The sequence below is a fragment of the Rhinatrema bivittatum genome, chromosome 11 (genome assembly GCF_901001135.1).
Source record: "Rhinatrema bivittatum chromosome 11, aRhiBiv1.1, whole genome shotgun sequence".
Taxonomy (NCBI): domain Eukaryota; kingdom Metazoa; phylum Chordata; class Amphibia; order Gymnophiona; family Rhinatrematidae; genus Rhinatrema; species Rhinatrema bivittatum.
Window position 1 is genome coordinate 1,584,479 of NC_042625.1, and position 19,261 is coordinate 1,603,739.

At 44.6% G+C, this 19,261-nt stretch overlaps 2 protein-coding genes across 3 annotated transcripts in view; both read right to left on the reverse strand.

Annotated features, from left to right (window-relative positions):
• Window positions 1–19,261, reverse strand: part of NIPSNAP1 (nipsnap homolog 1) — a 153,063-nt gene that overhangs the window by 37,181 nt on the left and 96,621 nt on the right. Inside the window, exon 6 of one of the 2 annotated variants that reach the window (XM_029619795.1) lies at window positions 8,849–8,989. The exons of the other annotated variant lie outside the window; for it this stretch is intronic. Coding sequence (XP_029475655.1) covers window positions 8,849–8,989 — 141 coding nt within the window. The remainder of the gene's footprint in view (window positions 1–8,848; window positions 8,990–19,261) is intronic. 2 annotated transcript variants of the gene reach the window in all.
• Window positions 50–18,574, reverse strand: LOC115100835. The gene is made up of 2 exons (XM_029619794.1): window positions 18,526–18,574; window positions 50–6,087 (listed from the first exon to the last, which is right to left on the reverse strand). Exon 2 carries the CDS (start codon window positions 5,308–5,310, stop codon window positions 4,144–4,146), a length of 1,167 nt encoding a protein of 388 aa, XP_029475654.1. The 5' UTR covers window positions 5,311–6,087; window positions 18,526–18,574; the 3' UTR covers window positions 50–4,143.

Consider the following 19,261-nt stretch of genomic DNA (forward strand, 5'->3'; position numbering starts at 1 on the left):
CAAATTCCAGAGCTTTATTGTGCACTGAGTGAAAAAGAATTTTCTCAGATTAGTCTTTTTTTTTTTTGTAATATATATTTATTATTGCTCACAATTTAACAATACCAGAATAGCAAAATCCAGAATACAACTTGCAAACGTGCGAGGGTACATTTCTGATTTTGTGTTGCACAAAAAGCCAACAACGTAAACAGTGAGTGAAGAATATGAACTATCAAAAGCAGGTACAAATAAAAACTCGTAAGATCATACATATTGTTAAACTAATGGCTTCATTCAGAGCAAAATATGACTTATCCCTTAGTCTCCCACCCCAACCAACCCTACCCTATATAGATATACCTAATCCCCCCCCGGTGTGTCCTTATAACTCTACTAAGCTACAGTGGGCTCCGGTGTTAGATACCTGCGCAGCGGATCCCATATTTTCTCCATCTCCGTCTTACGTTTGGTGGGACTGCCTTGGTAACTTTGAAATTCTAATGTGTACATATGAACTAAAATCTGAAACCAACACTCGTGGTTCGGTGCACACTCTGAGGTCCATTTAGATAATATGACCTTTTTACCCACAAGACTTGCTTTCTGGAGAAATTGTAAGTAAGACATAGCGAGCGTTTTAGGTGCGTCAGATACCACTCCAAAAAGCCAGAGCATGGGTCCTGATGGCAAGGGGGTTCCCAGCAACTTTTCGCACGTCTCCCTTATGTCCGCCCAGAATTTCTGTAACTCGTGGCAGTCCCAAAAACTATGCTCAAACGTGCCCACCTGGGAGTTACATTTAAGACACATAGAAGAATTAGTGATCCCCATCTTATATGCTGTATCTTGGGCTAAATAGAAATGTCGGAGGAATTTATATTGAAGTTCTCGAAAAGCTACACAAGTAGACCAGTTAGGCAGAGTTTTAAAACCATTAAGGTTCTCCTGTTCAGTAAGAGTGAAGGCTTCCCATCCTTCCCACCTCTGTTAGGCCAGCATATGGGCATCATATTTCATATACGAATGAAGACTTTTACTATATGATGCTATTCGTGGTCTAGCCGTGGGGGGAGTAAAGACCAATTCCAAAAGATTCCAAAATGGGCGAGACATCTCAAACTCACGTCCCTTTGCCCTTAAGAAACTACTGAGTTGCATATAGGCATACGCATCAGTCGCTGCCAGCAGAAACTCAACCTGTAGTTCTGCAAAAGCTTTCAGGTGGTCGGAGCCCTTAACATAGCATTGATAGACCCAAATCAGTCCCTTATGTTTCCACTTATGAAACAATGAGGTGGTAGCAGCGGGGGGAAACAGCGGATGATCACAAATGGAGATAAGAGCAGTCAGTTTCGAAGATAATCCCCCTTTAGTACATAGATAGGCCCAGGCCCTCCTACAAGCCTGAAGGAGAGGTTGTGCCTGTACATCCTGTGGTATTTTATTCTTCGGGACCTGAAGTAGATAATTCAAAGAGCCCACTCCCCACCATGCCCTAAGGGAAACTGACGGCGTATAATATGATGACCCTGCTATAAAATCCCTGACATGACGTAAGGCGAATGCTAAATTATATAATCTTATATTCGGGCAACTGAGGCCACCCTTAGAGAGTGGTTGCATCAATGTAGAGAGTGCTACCCGGGCCTTCTTGCCATTCTATATAAATTTACGGAATATCTGATTTACCCTTGCATAGTCCTTTGCTTTGAGCCACAATGGGGCCATTTGTAAAATATACAACCACTTGGGTAGTATCATCATTTTTATCAACTGAATCCGGCCAGAAATCGATAAAGGTAAACCTTGCCATTTGCAAAGAAGGCGAGATGAGGTTTGCAACAGTGGTTCAATATTTACCTTGTAAAAATCTGAAATTACTGCCGGTATTTTAATGCCCAAGTATTTCATCGTCTGGTCCACCCACTTCAACGGGAAAGGGCCCTTCCAATTAGGTCTCACCCTATGGCCTACATCTAAGGCCTCCGATTTGTCATGATTGATCTTTAGGCCAGCAAATCTACAATACTTAGTTTGAATATCTAGTAACGGGCGTAGAGACTGCTGCGGGTTAGTAAGAAATATCAATATGTCATCCGCAAATACGGCGATTTTAAATATACGCGGCTCATCTCCAAAGCCCTCTATCTCCGGTGCTTCACTTATTTTCCGTAATAAGGGATCAATGGCCAAGATATACAGCAACGGAGACAAAGGGCATCCCTGTCTGACCCCCCGTTGGATAGTAACAGCCCCCGATTTGGTCCCATTAGCCACAATATGAGAGGTGGGGTCCTGGTACAGTAAGGCAAGATATGTCAGAAAATTCCCTTGTATCCCATAACGTTGGCCAGGCCACTCGATTGAAGGCCTTTTCTGAATCGAAGCCTATGGCCAAGGCCGGTGTTTTTAAAGTGAGAGAGGCAGACATAGCTGACAGTAACCGTATAATATGCCCGCAGGCAGGTCTATTCTTAACAAATCCCACCTGGTATTCGGAAATCAACTGCGGGAGCAGGTGGCTTAGTCTTTCTGCTAAAATTTTGGCTAACAATTTACGGTCATAATTTAATAGAGATATAGGCCTGTAGGAACTTGGCAGCAACGGGTCCTTCCCTGGTTTCGGTAGAACCGTAATATGTGCTGTGTTAAAGTGCTTCGGGAGGTGTTTGGTAAGAACAGCTGTATTGTAAAATTGGGTCAACGGGTCACTAACACGATATTGCAATAGTTTATAAAAATCAAAAGAAAAGCCATCCGGCCCTGGGGCTTTCCCCGGTTTACTGGTAGAAATGGCGCTCAGGACTTCTAAAGCCAAAAGGAGACGATTAAGAAATTCCCGCTGTGATGTCGAGAGTGACGGGAGATTGAGCCCTTTAAAAAAAGTCCTCCTCTTTGCTCGCAGCTCCCAGCGTATCGTCAGTATATAGGGATTCATAGAACTTTTGAAAAACTGCACAGATTTCCCTCCTTGACGTCACTAAATGTCCAGTGTTGGTTTTCATAGCGGGAATGAACGTTTTCCCCTTATGGGTACACACTAAATTAGCCAGGTGTTTGCCGGCCTTATTACCAAATCTGAAGAAATCCCTTTCTGCTACTTGGAAGGCTTTCTGAGCTCTTTGATGCAACAGACCGTTTAATTCACTTAAGACCCCAAAGTAGGCGTTGCGTGTTTCCTGGGACGGCCGGGGTAGTAGGGCCCTTTTCAGAATGCCCAATTTGGTTTCTGATTGCAAAATCTTAGAATTTAATTTTTTCTGACAGGTTGCTACAAAGGAGATGATTTCGCCCCTCAAAACTGCCTTAGCAGTTTCCCAGTATAGTTGGGGGTCGTCCAAATGCTGACAGTTAAAGGTGCGAAAATCATCCCACTTCTGAGAAAGAAATTTCTTAAAACCCTCGTCATTTCTGAGAAAACTGGGAAAACGCCAGAACTTCTCGTCAGGTTCTCTGTTATGGAACCGCAAGTCAATCCATATCATGGCATGGTCCGATACCGTTTGTGGGCCTATAACCGCCGCAGTAACGGCATGAAAGCCATCTCTGGGAACCAGTATATAATCAATACGTGATAAAGTTAGGTGTGCTCTAGATACATGTGTATAGTCACGCTCCGTGGGATGCAGCGTGCGCCATGAGTCTAGCAGGGCAAACTCTGAACATAGAAAGGGGACCCCCTTACTCTCATGAGTGTGGGTAGAATGACCCTCAGGAGTTTTATCAAGGGTGGGGTCTGCCACATAATTAAAGTCACCCGTTACTATGACATAACCTTTAGCATGTTCCACTAGTTGAGACAAAATATAAGTATAAAAGGTATGAGAGTAAGCATTGGGAGCATATAAGCAACAAATGGTGATATCAGAGCCCTGAAAGTTTCCTGTGATCAATACCAGTCGACCATCGGGGTCAGAGATAGTATTATAATGTTTAAAAGTGGCATTCTTGTGAACTAAAATAGCTACTCCTCCCTTCTTCCCTTGTGCCGGCGTAAACCAACAAGATCCCACCCAGTTACGCTGTAACTTTTGACTTTCTGGGGCTGTAAGATGGGTCTCCTGGAGACAGGCTATGGTGGGGTTCGTTTTCTTAAGTTGTTGCAGGATCTTATACCTCTTAATCGGGGAGCCTAGGCCGTTCACATTCCATGAGACAATTCTAAGACGATCTCCCATGATGATTGATATTAGAGATCTTACCCTGCATGGACCCTCTCATGGAAGTAGATTTGTATGCCCTGGCTGCCACTGATAAGGACACTCCCTTGGTTGCCGTACGCACTAAGTCGGAGGCAGTGTCAGTGAGGAATGAGAGAGCTGATTCCATCTCTTCCCCCGGGGTGTTGTTCCTGGCTTGTGACAAACAGGAACGCATCACTACGGTGCAGCAGATCGCGATTCGTAGGGACATAGCGGCCACCTCAAAAGCTTGCCTCAGGATGGCGTCCAGGCGCCGGTCGTGCGCATCCCTGAGGGCCGCCCCACCCTCAACTGGAATGGCCGTGCGCTTCACCATTGCGCAGACTATGGCGTCTACCCTAGGGCACGCCAGCAGCTCCTTAGTTGCCGGGTCCAGGGGGTACATGCCGGATAAGGCCCGACCCCCTTTGAATGAGGCCTCTGGCGCATTCCACTCCAGATCGATTAACTGCTGTGCTGCTTGGAGGAGGGGAAAATGGTGGGTCGTCTGACGAAGGCCCTCTAGCAGGGGGTTCATTCTGGGTTCCCCTGGGGTGCCCTGGCCCGGGATAGCCAACTCCGACAGGCATTGAAAGACCAGATCCGGGAGATCCTCCTTAATGAAGAAGCGTCTCATGGTTCGATACGGCTCGTTTTCCGAGGGAGGCTCACCGTGCTCGGGAAGCTCACCTTCTTCCTCAGAGCAATCTGAATCCCTATAAATGGGGCTCCCGGGTGGCGAGTGGCCGTGCCTAGGCTTCGAAGGTCCAGGGGCCGGGTCAGCAGGTACATATGGGTCTGGTCGAGGAGCAGCCTGCATTTGGACAAAGGCATGAATCCCCTTGAATAATTCCACCCAGGAGAGGGAAGCAGGGTCTGGTCTCAGGGGCACCAGGTCTCTAGGATTCCCCGGCTGTGCACTTCGGCCTGCTAGGTCCGGGGTGTTCCCTGAGGAACTGGCACTTAGTAGGGGCTGGGATCGGCCCTGCCCTGGAAGTCCCAAGGCCTCCTCACATTGGGCACATAGGGAATCTGCTTCCTCGCTCTGTGTAGCTCTGAGATGGCATGCTGAGCAGAGGCCTAGAGCTCTAATGCCTGATTCTGGAGGCGCAAGCTCCGTGGGCGCCTGGGCTCTCATACGCTCCATTGCGTATCATATCGCTATGCGCGAAAGCTGTGCGCCTATGAATGCGTGCCTGTCAGCGAGCGCCTAACCTAGCGGCGTGTACGTAGTCATGCTAGTAACGTGCGCCCAACTTTGTGCGTGTAGCAGTGTGCGCGTAACAACGTGCGCGTAACAGCATGCGCGTAACTATGTGCGCTCTACGGCCTGCGCCTAACCAAACGCTGCGCGTAATGATGTACATGTAACAGCGTGCGTGGAACAACGTGCGCGGAACTATGTGCGCGTAACACGGAAGTGAACAGGCAGGCAAAATAGCGGGCCGCCACGGAGGCCGACCCCGCTGATCCTCGTCCTCCGGAGACCAAAGAAAGATGTACGCCTTACCTGATCTTCGGCGCTTCCCGGTTGTGACCCGGGCGGTCTCCGGCCGCAGGGGGAGAGGGTAAGTACCTTCCACCACCACGCTCGAGGAAGTGCACCCGCTGCCTCTAAGCCGCGCCAGAGCCCTTCTCACTCGGGGGCTAAGTCCTCACCGCGCACGGGTCGGGACCGAGGCCGCCTCTACGCCGCGCCCGAGCCCTTCTCACCCGGGGGCTAGGTCCCTGCCGCGATTCGGCCACCGGACCGAGGCTCTCACCTCCGAGGGACCACGGAAATCACCTCGGGAAACTCAACTGGGGGAGGGACCAAAGGGTATCACCGCAGGAGTGCGGGGCTCGATCTTCAAATGGAAGTCTTCAAGAATCTAGTCGAGTAGAATTTGGATGAACGCTCAGCAATGTTGGAAGCTCCAAACTGCTTTGGAGACAGAAATTACTGAGTTGCTGCACTTCCTGTGGGGGTATATGTACCCGTGCTGATGTCAGATCCGTCTCCAACTGCTAGCACGAGCACGCTATACCCACTTGTTTTGAGTCCATCTGCTACACGAAAGGAAATTAAAGATTTTGAAAGTGTTGCATGCTTAACCATTTCTGCTTTTTTAAATGTAAATAAATAGGGACATTGGATGGGACAGTATCCAAATTCAAGAAAGCATGGGCAAGCACAGGGGATCTCTGAGGGAGCGGTAGGGATTGTCGAGTTGAGCAGTTGTGGGGATGAGCGGACTGGATGGTCTTTATTCTGCCGTCATGTTTCTATGTTTCAAACCAGACTTGAGTCTGACACTTGAGTCAGTCAGTCAAACTTGGTTTACCTGATTCAACTATCCGTCTCCTCCAACTAGTTCAAAATGCTGCTGCTCATATACTATCTGGTACTTCATTGAAAAATCATATATCTCCAATACTCTATTCTCTTCACTGGCTTCCCATTAAATTCAGAATCCAATATAAAATGCTGTCCATTATTCATTCATTCATACATAACTCATCTTCAACTTGGTTGTGCTCCATTCTGCAAATTTATAAATCAACACGACACTTAAGATCTCTAAATAAAAACCTACTGGATGTTCCTTCGGTTCGTCTTACAAGGTTGGAAATCACTCAAAACAGAGCTTTCTCGGTTTCGGTTGCAGGTCCATCTATTTGGAATTCCTTACCATATTCTTTTTGTCAAATTTCAAACTCTCAACAATTCAAGAAATCACTAAAAACTTACCTATTTCAATTAGCTTTTTGCATGAGAACACAATCACCCTCGACTATCATCCTCCCTCATTCTCCAGCTACTTCTTTTAACAATATTTGTGGTTTGGTACTCTGAATACTAAGCCTGGATATTAATTTTAGTTTTTATTAGTTTGTCCTTCCAATGTGGTTTTTGTTGTTATTTAGTTTTTATACTATACTGCTCTGAGTTTTGTATTTTCTTAGGTATGTATCGTATGTAAACCGTTTAGATTAATTTTTATATCGTAAAAGCAGTATATAAACATTTTTAAATAAATAAAAGTAACATTTGCCCAGGGCATCCTTTTGCCCAGCAATTGCCCAGTTAGCAGTTCATATTTTTGAAACATTTTAAATTATATCACCCCATAATACCATTCCAAACACCTCCTTAAAAAAACAAAAGGAATAAAGGATCCTCCCTCCTGCCCCAATGCCTTCCTTCTCTTGAAACCCCCCCCCCCCCCCAACACACATTCAAGCTTGTGTTCTTCTCTTATTCCATAAGTAGCTATATGTAGCCTATTTACCATTTCTTATTTTCACCACTGGGCCATAACACCATTAATCATCCTATTGTTATCAGTTTGTTATTGGGTTTTACAAGAGATACAGCAAAACATCAGCGGAAGGTAAAACGGGATTCTAGTTCAGAATTACACAACACAAACTGCACTTCAAGAAACCGCTTCCTGTCTGCCCTGTTATCCCACCAATCTGGTATCCTAAACCAATAGAGGAAAGGTAAGGTAAGATGCTAGCAGGTGACACAGAGGAGGGTAAAAGTGCTCAAGACAGTGGCAAGTATAAGGAGGGAACCACACCCCAGCCGTTCAAGAAAACAACCCTCTAAATCACAGGGATGCTGTGGTTTCTTTTACCATCCGAGGAAGGCTTACAATATATGTTGCCAAATTTTAAAAACTGCTTCATGCTTGGTGAGTGGCAAGGATTTGGCTGAGAGGTATTCAAACGTCAACAACCGGATCATTCTAGTTTCCCAATACTTCAGACATGGAGTTTCTTCTTCTATCCATACTGCTGAAATTGCTTTCTTGGCTATCAGGCTTGCTTTATCCAGAAACAACATTTGACTGTTATGGAGAGTATATGGTTCAGTATCATACAGCCCAAATAACCAAGGTCTGAGGTGATCTGTGAGAGATCCCTAAAATTCTCACTGCCTTCCAGAAAGAGGCGCAATCCGTGTAATAATCGCTAGAGGGAGCGTCGCATTTCGCACAGTTTGATGTGGCACACAGTCGGGCTTGGTATGCTCTTTTCAATGAGTAAAATAACTGCCATAAGAATTTAAATTGTAATTCTCGTAATTCCACGTTTTCAGTAATGCTAGTTATATGTTGCAAACAATGCTGCAGATCTGCGCCTGTTAATGGAAAAGCCAGTTAAAAACCTTTAAATTAATCATCAGTATTCAATTTTAAAAAGCTGGACTACATCATAATCATTTCAAAGTTATTTACCCTGGCAATTAAATGTTTCCTATGCAGCAGTGACAGAAATCAAATTATACCATTCTTGATAAAGATCTAGATAGATTAAGACATTTTGCAGTGTCTTAACATGACATACTGTGTACAGATAATTACAAGATAGCACCAATTCCAGGAATATTTTTTTTATTGCACTTTGTAAAGAAATATCCAAAGCCAAAGCAGGGATCCTATGAAATAGTTACCCAATGACACTTTGTGGCTCTGATTTCAAATGCAAGATGCAGGACTACAAATACCACAGTGCACTGGGAAATAATTTTAAAACCCAGGACTGGATCAAAAACTGTCACTGGGCAAATATGAGTTTAAAAGAGTCAAGTTGATTTCTCAAATCACTGTAATACACCCTTCTGCTTTCATCCAGCAAAGAAAAGGGTTCATAAGGGAAAGGGATACTCTGGAAATTAAGAGAGAAAAAAAACCAACCTTTAATCTGTAGGTTCTCAGCTCATAGATGTTCGGTCCTTTTCGTGGCAAAGGCTCATTCCAGAAACTGAACTCCAAAAGCAGCTGATTCCTTCGTGACAGCAGCATTTTACTCCGCTCTTTACGGAATTCTAGGTATTCCTACACAGACAAGGAGGGAATCACTGCTCAAGTACTTCACTTGGAGGGGCTGGGAGAATGAATCTCAACATTAGTGGTGCACAAATCCTATTGCATTCACAGAGGCAGCAGAGGCTCAGAGACGGGAATGCTGAGGAGCCTAGGGAGAGATATAAGCAGTTGAAATAAAGGAGGTGATAATGCATGACAAAATCTCATCTTGGGTAGTGGGTCCAGTTCTGGAGGCCATACCTCAGAAAGGATATGGACAGATTGATGGCAGTACAGTCTGCACCAAAAGCCCTATTAAATTAGATTTAAGGACTTAAATATGTATACCCCAGAGGAGAGGAGAGAATGGGATATGATAGAGATATTCAAATACATCAAAGATACAAATGATGTTGAATAAACAAATATTTTTCAGTGGAAAGAAAGTTCTATAATTAGAGATCATGATAAAAGGCTTAAAGAGATGGATTCAGAAATAACATTAGGAAATATTTCTCCTCGGAAAGGGACGTAGATGGAAAGAACAGTCTCCCAAGGGAGGGAGAAAATTCAAGAAAGCCTGGGAAAAGCACAGATGATATTTAGGAGTGCAAAAGTGAAGGGGAAGTCAGGGATCAACTGTAGAAAAAGGATATAAATTAGGCAGACCAGACAGAATATGATAGCAGATAAAGACTATAAGGCTTAAGTTTTTATGAGGGAAGAGTGTGAATCCTGACAGCAGCTTCTCAAATCCTGCAATAGGGTAGGCATTCAGGAAGATGTGGAAAACACGTGAAACTCAAGGAATGGTCTAGAGCCTGGCAGCCAAGATTTAATGCTAATTATAAGCTTAGTTCTCTACTTCAAACTGAGAGAAAGAGACATGGACAGGATTCATTACGTTTAACAATGAACATTGATCACAAACTATGTTACCGAACCTTATGGCACCTATGTAAAGGGACACATTGTAGTATCATTACTTTTTATGTGCCTTGATGTAAACCGTTTTGACGGTATAGAAAAGACTAAAGAAATAAAAATGCAGAATCATGCATTTGGGCTGCAAAACCCCAAGGAGCAGGATCTAGGACAAACTTATCCGATGACTTCAAGGTGGTCAAACAGGTTGCTAAGGTGATGGCAAATGCCAAGGTTGCTTGGGTGCATAGAGAGCAATGGTCAATAGAGAAAAAAACACATGATCTTGCCCCTACTATTTTATTTATTTATTTATTGTTTTTGTTATACCGAGTTTCATGATAGGCATCACATCAACCCGGTTTACAAATAACAAGGAGTGTAAAGCATAACGTAACGTAAAAAACAATATTTTCAATAAGAACCTTGAACTTTAAATACAGTGAATCAGAGAAAGGGAGAGAGAAAGTTACAATAAAACAAGGAAAATAAACTTGGGATGGAAGGGGAGAAATTGAACAGCACAATATTTACATTTCAGCCTATTGATACATTAGAATAGCAAGTGAAAAAATAAGACTATGAAACGGTACATAGGTAATCAAATGAATAAATATGGCACAGTTGTGAATGGTAATAGTATTATTATACTATTACCATTATGATAGGTAATAGTATAATAGCGGACTCGGAGGGAACTTTTTTTCTACCCCCCTGCACCTTCCCTTACCTAAACCCCCCCCCCCCCCCCCCCGGCCCTATCTAGACCCCCCCTACCTTTATCGGAGAAGTTACTACTGCCTCCGGGCAGTAGTAACTTACGCGCGCCGGCGCGGCAGGCCCCGACACAGGCCGCTGTGTTGGGGCCCTTGGCCATGCCCCCGGACCGCCCACATGCCCCGGACACGCCCTGATCCCTAACCGTGCCCCCTGGCCACGCCCCCGACCACCCCTTTTTGCAAGCCCCGGGACTTGCACGCGCCGCCAAGCCTATTTTGCATAGGCTCGGCGCGCGCAGGGGGGGGTTGGGGTAGGTTTTCGGGGCGCGCATACCCCTTTGAAAATCTACCCCTTTATTTACATGCACTCCAGTGGTGCCAACCAGAATACTCTGCAAAAAAGACACTTGCAGTTCCTATGGAATTAGAATATTGTAATGCGTGCTGCATGTGGACTTGGCCCTCAGAAAGCCATGAATAAACAGAAATACCATAACACTAAAGTAAACTTCCATACCAAAACAACTCTAAGAGCCTTATATATGAAAAGGCAACACTGCACATATTTCACAAGGCCCTAGTACATCAATAAAATTATTAGGAAACCAGGTTGCTATAGATCCCTACACAGAAATTACATGCTAGCAAAATACCTCAACGCAGTCACATATGCAGAACGTGGAGAGCCCCTGACTAAATACAGAATAAACCCCCTCATTTATCAAAATGCGGTAAGGCGTTTTCGCATGCGTTAAGGGCTTATCGCATGTGGAAAGCCCTGTTTGCGCATGCGATAGACCCTTAACACATGCGAAAATGTCTTTTACGCAGGCGATCGCACCATATCGTATGGTGCGATGCAAATTCCCAAAAGAGGAGGAGTTAGGGGCGGGGAGTGGGCTGGACATGCCACTGTGCGAAATGCTATCGCACAGACTTAACGTTGATTTTAACTACACCTCTTTGAATCGCGTTAAGCTGTGCGATAGCCTGTGTTGCTGGGTGGTAAGGTTTTCTCGCAAGTAGTGATGTCTCTGGAACAGCCTATGAGAGAGAGAGAGAGAGAACAAGCCTAGCCATAATGTCCTCTCCCAAGATAGGTATTTGTATCCCTATGAGAGGCCCACCTAGTAACTCGGGGCGAGGGTTAGGTGTTAGTGTAGGGGGTTAGGGGCCGCTTTGACAGTCAATGTGAGACGTACGAACAGGACAGTGGTCTCTTGTGAAGATTGGATGGCCTTCGGAGTGAGGAAACTCTCTCCAAGATGAGATTTGGGCAATGTTCTCTCCCCCTAGCTTGAGGCCATCCAATCTTCACAAGAGACCACTGTCCTGTTCGTATGTCTCACATTGACTGTCAAAGCGTCCCCAAACCCCCTACACTAACACCTAACCCTCGCCCCGAGTTACTAGGTGGGCCTCTCATAGGGATACAAATACCTATCTTGGGAGAGGACATTATGGCTAGGCTCTCTCTCTCTCGCTCTCTCCCTCCCTCCCTCCCTCCCTCCCCCCCCCCCCAATGGTTGAATGTAGGAAATAATTCCTAACTCTGAAAAGGTTATCGCTATTTACACTCACTTAGCTCTTCACATAGATAAGTAGTGCAAAGTGCAATAAATTGTATATTAGCATAAAACACACCCTTTTTGCTATCACATGCGATACTTCCCGCATTTTGATAAATCCAGGCCAAAGAGATCAGAAAGTATAAACAGAAACATACTGAGAAGAACTGAACTGGAATCCGCAACAAGCCAACCTCTATTTGCAGAGCAATAATGGAAAACTAGAAACATTACCATGCTTCATAAAACATTAACCCCTAGATTAAGCAAAATGCGATAATAATGCATGCATAATGCCCGTGCTAAGAAAAAGGGGAGTGTTTATGGTAATTTTAGGATTACCACACGATAACATACTGCTTCGCACTGAAATTTCTACTATGTTTTCTCACCCTAGCTTGACGGACTCTATAACAGCGTACCATCAAGCTAGGCCGATATAACATAGTACAAAATTTCATCTCTGTGAGACTTTCCTCACTCCAAATGAAGTCTAATCTTCACAAGATGTACTGTGCTGTTTGTACGTCTCACTCTGCATGATAAACTAGCCCCTAAACCACCACCAGCACCTCACCTCAAGCTATAAAATGGCATAAGAACATGCCATACTGCGTCAGACCAAGGGTCCATCAAGCCCAGCATCCTGTTTCCAACAGTGGCCAATCCAGGCCATAAGAACCTGGCAAGTACCCAAAAACTAAGTCTATTCCATGTTACCGTTGCTAGTAATAGCAGTGGCTATTTTCTAAGTCAACTTAATTAATAGCAGGTAATGGACTTCTCCTCCAAAAACTTATCCAATCCTTTTTTGAACACAGCTATACTAACTGCACTAACCACATCCTCTGGCAACAAATTCCAGAGTTTAATTGTGCATTGAGTAAAACATAACTTTCTCCGATTAGTTTTAAATGTGCCATATGCTAACTTCATGGAGTACCCCCTAGTCTTTCTATTATCCGAAAGAGTAAATAACGGATTCACATCTACCTGTTCTAGACCTCTCACGATTTTAAACACCTCTATCATATCCCCCCTCAGCTGTCTCTTCTCCAAGCTGAAAAGTCCTAACCTCTTTAGTCTTTCCTCATAGGGGAGCTGTTCCACTCCCCTTATCATTTTGGTAGACCTTCTCCATACCTTCTCCATCGCAATTATATCTTTTTTTAGATGCGGCAACCAGAATTGTACACAGTATTCAAGGTGCGGTCTCACCATGGAGCGATACAGAGGCATTATGACATTTTCCGTTTTATTCACCATTCCCTTTCTAATAATTCCCAACATTCTGTTTGCTTTTTTGACTGCCGCAGCACACTGAACCGAAGATTTCAATGTGTTATCCACTATGACGCCTAGATCTCTTTCTTGGGTTGTAGCACCTAATATAAGCATAAAAATAGTTGCAAACTGTGAGGGCCTCCCCAGAGGCCTTTCTCTCTCTCTCTCTCCTCTCTACTCTACTCCACTCCACACTCCTCTCTTCCCAAGCACAGAAATGGCCGAAATACAATTCTAAAAATTTATCGCAAATTGCGTTTACGGCAGTTTTGGGCATATTGCACAGCTTAGTGCCAGGAAAAAAGGTGTAGTTATTTCTGGCATTAAAACCATGCGATAGCATGCGTTATGCTATTGCACGGTGCGATAGTGCCCCTCATTTTAATAATTCCTGCTCAACCTCCTCCCTAATCCCACCCCTTTCCAAAATTTGCATTCGAGCCATGCGATAGCATTATTATCGCATGTGTTAACGTGTTATTGCGTGCGTTAACGCCATAACGCATTTTGATGAATGACCCTGTAAATAATAAAATCAAGAAATATAAAACAATCATAATAGTAAAGTCATATTCATAAAACTAATATTTCAAACCAGTTAATGAATAGAATATCGAAAATTTCCCAAACACCAATAAAATATTTAAAAAATCCGTTGAATAAAAAGTCCAATTAAAAATGTTCCTTCCCTCCCCACCCCCCAAAAAAAATTAATATTTCAAAAGAGCAGAATCATCAAATTACACCCAATAATTAAAACTAATAAGGATTTAAAAATATGCTCTCCATACCTGGGATCTGATTTCCAGTTACCCTGAGATTGTCGTGGATTGGGGGACATAGGGCTGCAAAAATGTTATCTTCTCTCTCCCACACATGCACAATAACGCATTAATTCTCTCACACATTCTCCCTCTCTCTAACATATACAGGCTGCCTCTCCCTCACTGATACATTATATGTGTGTGTGTCTGTGAGAGCCTATATGTGACACATAGGCTCTCATGGGCAAAGGTCATACGGCCATATGGCCCACTGATCTTCCTGTTTGGAGTGGGGAGGGGAGAGGGAGCAGAAGCTGTGCGGGGGCAAGTGCGTGTGCGCACACATGTCCGTACATGGAAGACAGGCCTCTCTGTTGGTCGCCGGCGCTCTTTCTTTCTTTGGCCGTTGGCTAGTTAGGCTCCTCTGTCAGCCCGCCATCTCCCTTGGTGTACCCCCGTGCAAATGCATGGTATATAAACCCTGTCACGCCGGGCCTGGGTCTGGAGACCACACCTTGAAAAGAATGTAAACTGGATGGAATTTTCCAAAGGGTGGCTCCTAAACTGGTCAGTGGTAAAGCATATGTATGGCGGCAAATTTAAAAGATCTAAATATGCATACTCTAGAAGAAAATCAGGCTAGGGGAGATATGAGAGAGACATTTAAATACCTCCAAGATACCAATGTATAGTTAGGTGGGTTTCTTAATGGAAAGGGGGCTCCAGAATGAGGTGTCATAGGATGATGGAGAAAGGAAGTAGACAGAGTAATTTAAGGAAATATTTTTTTATAGAAATGCAGTGGATGCATGGAACAGTCTCCCAGTGGAGGTGGTGGAGACAAGGGCAGTACCTTCCTGTTTAAGAGAGCATACACAGGCCGATACAGTACAGTGAGCTCCGACAGAGCGCACTGTTAGCCTGCTATTGGACGCGCATTTTCCCTTACCCCTTATTCAGTAAGGGGCGGAAAACGCGCATCCAACCCGCCAAATCTAATAGCGCCCTCAACATGCAAATGCATGTTGAGGGCGCTATTATGTATTCGCCCGCGATTCAGAAAGTAAAATGTGCAGCCAAGCCACACATTTTACTTTCAGAAATTAGCGCCTACCCAAAGGTAGGCGCTAATTTCTTCCGGCATCGGGAAAGTGCACAGAAAAGCAGTAAAAACTGCTTTTCTGTGCACCCTCCGACTTAATATCATGGCGATATTAAGTCGGAGGTCCGGAAGAGTAAAAAAAAAGTTAAAAAAAAAAAAAAAAAGAAGTTGGCCGGCGGCTGTCAGGTCGAAAACTGGACGCTCAATTTTGCCGGCGTCTGGTTTCCGAGCCCGTGGCGGTCAGCGGACTCGAGAACCGACGCCAGCAAAATTGAGCGTCGGCTGTCAAACTCGCTGACAGCCGCCGCTCCTGTCAAAAAGGAGGCGCTAGGGACGCACTAGTGTCCCTAGCACCTCCTTTTACCCATTTTTACCGCCAAGCCTAATTTAAATACTGAATCGCGTGCGCCGGGAGAGCAGGCGTTCGCCCACTCTCACGCGGACTTTACTGAATTGGCCTGATACAGGAATCAGTCATTCTGATACTGTCTAATTGGTCAGAAGCATAAAGGCACTTTGCTTTTCCTCTCTGAGATCAGTATTATGATTACTATGTTTTGGCGGGTTATGTTTTTCTTTATGTGTGATTCTTTTTTAGCGTTTTGTATTTGATCATGGGATTGTGTATGTTTTATTTTTTAATCTGCCTCGGACAATAAATTTTAATAAATAGAAATAGAATGTCATGGTGTGTGAGCCCTTAGGCTGCGGCATCATTGGTTCTGCCCAGCTAGCAAACTGACAGCTAGCAAACCGACAGCAGGCAGACACACTCAAGCTGGGACAAGGACTAGGCTTCACTTGAACCAGCCTCTTCCCTAGCAGGTTGAGCCTTTGGGTTCTGAAGCTGGCATGATGTAGATGATGTTCCTTCAGGAAGTGGTCAGATGGAATCAAGAAACAGGTTGAGGTTCAGTCAGGCGGCGGTCAGGTAGAGTTAGTATCCATGCAGAGGTCAGGCAGAGTCGGTGTCCAATCTGAGGTCAAGATCAAGGAGGACAAACAGAGAGGAGAGAAGGAACAATGAAGGGAGTCAAGGAACCAGGAAAAGGCAAGAGAGGGGCAGGACAGAGCAAAGGCAAGGGGTGGAATGGGAGCTAGGCGGGCGAAGAGCAACACATACTGCATGCAAGAATGGCAGGAGACCCATTGCTGAGACATCTGCTGTCTGCCCGGTGGTGCTTTAAATTGGCAGAGACCGATGAGGGTCATTCAAAGGTGCCACAGCCCTTTTCCTGTCACAGGGCCTTTAAGCACTGGAAACTCTTGCACACTTAAGAGAGACCCAGCTGAGCAGGAGAATTGGCAGCATCGAGGCTGTGTCAGTGGTGTAGATGAGTGGGGCCAACGGCAGCGGCCGCACGTTACAGTACCTCTCCTTCTAAGCCCCCTCCCCAAGCCTCTAGGTTTGAGCTTATGGAAACAGAGCCGATGGAACTCTTTGTTGAGGAGAGAAGCTTGGACGTTCAAGGCAGGTTCCCAAGTGTTTTCCTCTGGTCCAGAACCCTTCCATGAAATGAGATAGTGAAATGAGATAGTGTAAGTTCAGAATTGCTCAGACCTCGTAATCGGTGTCCTCCTCAGAAATTGCCTCAGTAGGCTTAGGGATGGTCTGAGATGGCCAAGATAACAGCAGTGGTTTTAACAGAGACACATGGAAGGTATTATCTATCTTCAATGCAGACGGTAACTGGAGTTGATAACTGACTGGCCGTACTTGGTGGACAACCAGATGAACCGAGGAGAGAACTTCATGGAGGGAGTCTTTAAGTGTAGGGTCCAGGTATTGAGCCACACTCACTGGGTGGCGTGTCTTATCAGCCTGTTTCTTATATCTTTCTGTTGCCAGGATGAGGAGCCAGCGAGTCTTTTTCCAAAGTTCTCCCAGGTTCTGAGCAGCTGCCTATGTCGTGGGGCATAGGACTGTCAGAGGAACAGGAAATGGAATTTGTGGATGTCAGCCGTAGACTATGTTGAAGGATGAGGAGCCCGATGACTCTCCAGCATGGTTGTTTTGGCAAAATTCTGCCCATGGCAGCAGGGAAACCAGTCATCCTGCCGGTCATTTACGTTCACCCTCAGGAAGGCTTTAAGAATCTTTCAGGCTGTTGGTCTGTGGATAAGCAGAGGAGATGTCTAGAGAAACCTTGAATTTCCTGCAAAGGTTCTTCCAGAAATTAGCAATGAACTGGACTCCCTGGTCCATGACCATGTGTTCAGGTAAGCCATGGAGATGAAAAACTTGCTGGAAGAAGTGGTGGGCTAGCTATGGAGTAGAAGGTAATTTATTTATTTATTTATTTTATTTATTTAAAATCTTTTCTATACCGTCGCTAAGTTATATACCATCGCAACGGTTTACATGTAGGCACATATTTAATGTAAGTAAAAGTGTACTATAGTACATTCTAACAGGTGCCGTCAAAGGTTCGGTTACAATATATCATTAGACAAAATAATTTTTAGAGAAGTGGGTCATGACCGAGTGTACTGAAAGTACTTTTACGGGTAAATTTATTCTACATAGTGTTATCAATATGCTAGCTGTGATGTGGGGTTCATAGACTACTCTACTGTATTGTCATAAGTACTGTGTGTCGGTGTTTATCTGCTTATTCCTGAATAATTTCTATTCTCCTGTCTCCTTGTTAAATGCTTGTTTAAAAAGCCATGTTTTTAAACTTTTCTTAAATGCCTTGAGATCACTTTGTAATCTGATCTCTGGAGGCATTGTGTTCCAAATTGTGGGTCCTGCTAATGATAAGGCCCTTTCTCTCACTTGGGTTAGTCTTGCTGTTTTAACTGAAGGGATGGTTAAGAGTGCTTTATTTGCTGATCGAAGATTTCTGTGTGGGACGTGTACCCGTAATGCTGTGTTTAGCCAGTCTGATTTCTCATCATGAATTAGTTTATGGATGGTACATAGGGTTTTGTATTTAATTCTGTGTTCAATCGGTAACCAATGTAGTTCCGCTAAGGTTTCGGTTATGTGGTCCCTCCTCCTTTTTCCGGTTAGTATTCTAGCTGCTGTGTTCTGAAGTATTTGAAGTGGTCTTAACGTAGTATTTGGTAGTCCTAGCAGCAAGGCATTACAGTAATCCGTGCTGGAGAAAATTAGTGCCTGTAGAACTGTTCGGAAATCATTTTGAGTTAGTAGTGGTTTTAGTTTTCTGAGTACCATGAATTTTGCGTATCCTTCCTTTACATAGAAACATAGAAACATAGAAATGACGGCAGAAGAAGACCAAACGGCCCATCCAGTCTGCCCAGCAAGCTTCACACATTTTTTCTCTCATACTTATAACTTTACTTTTAGTGATATGTGCCTTTTTCGAGAACTGATCCACTATGATCCACATTACTGTACAACCCTTTGAGGGTGGCAGGTCTGTAATGAAGTCCATTGCTATATGGGACCATGGCTTCTCGGGGACTGGCAAAGGCTCAACAAGCCATCTCATTCCCAAGGTCAGGAATGCGATGGCTTGTTGGCAGCTCAATTAGGACAGGATTTGACGTAATGACTAATATCTTGCACCTTCCGGGGCCACCAATAATGTCAGGACAGTAGTTATAGAATTTTCCTGGTGCCTAGGTGCCCTATTTGTGCATCATGAGTTCAGTGCAGAACCTTTTCCTTGAAGGCACTTAGGAAGTGCCAGTCGGTACTGGAACCACTGAGGCTGCCAAGACCCTTGCAGGATCAATAATACGGCAAGGAGGTTTCTGCGTATTTGATCTCTCGAGGAATAAGCATCAGCACAACAATTCTCGGATGATATTTAAGCTCAAAGTCAAAACGATTGAAGAATAATGACCACTTGGCCTGTTGGAGGTACTGAAGGGTTTTATGGTCTGTGTATATAGTGACGGGGTAAGTGGCTCCCTCTAGCAAATGTCGCCACTCACTCCTCCAGAGCGAGTTTTATCACCAATAGCTC

Coding starts and splice junctions, on each gene's coding strand:
- LOC115100835 (XM_029619794.1), bottom strand. CDS start 5,310: ATGGAGCGTATGAGAGCCCAGGCGCCCACGGAGCTTGCGCCTCCAGAA.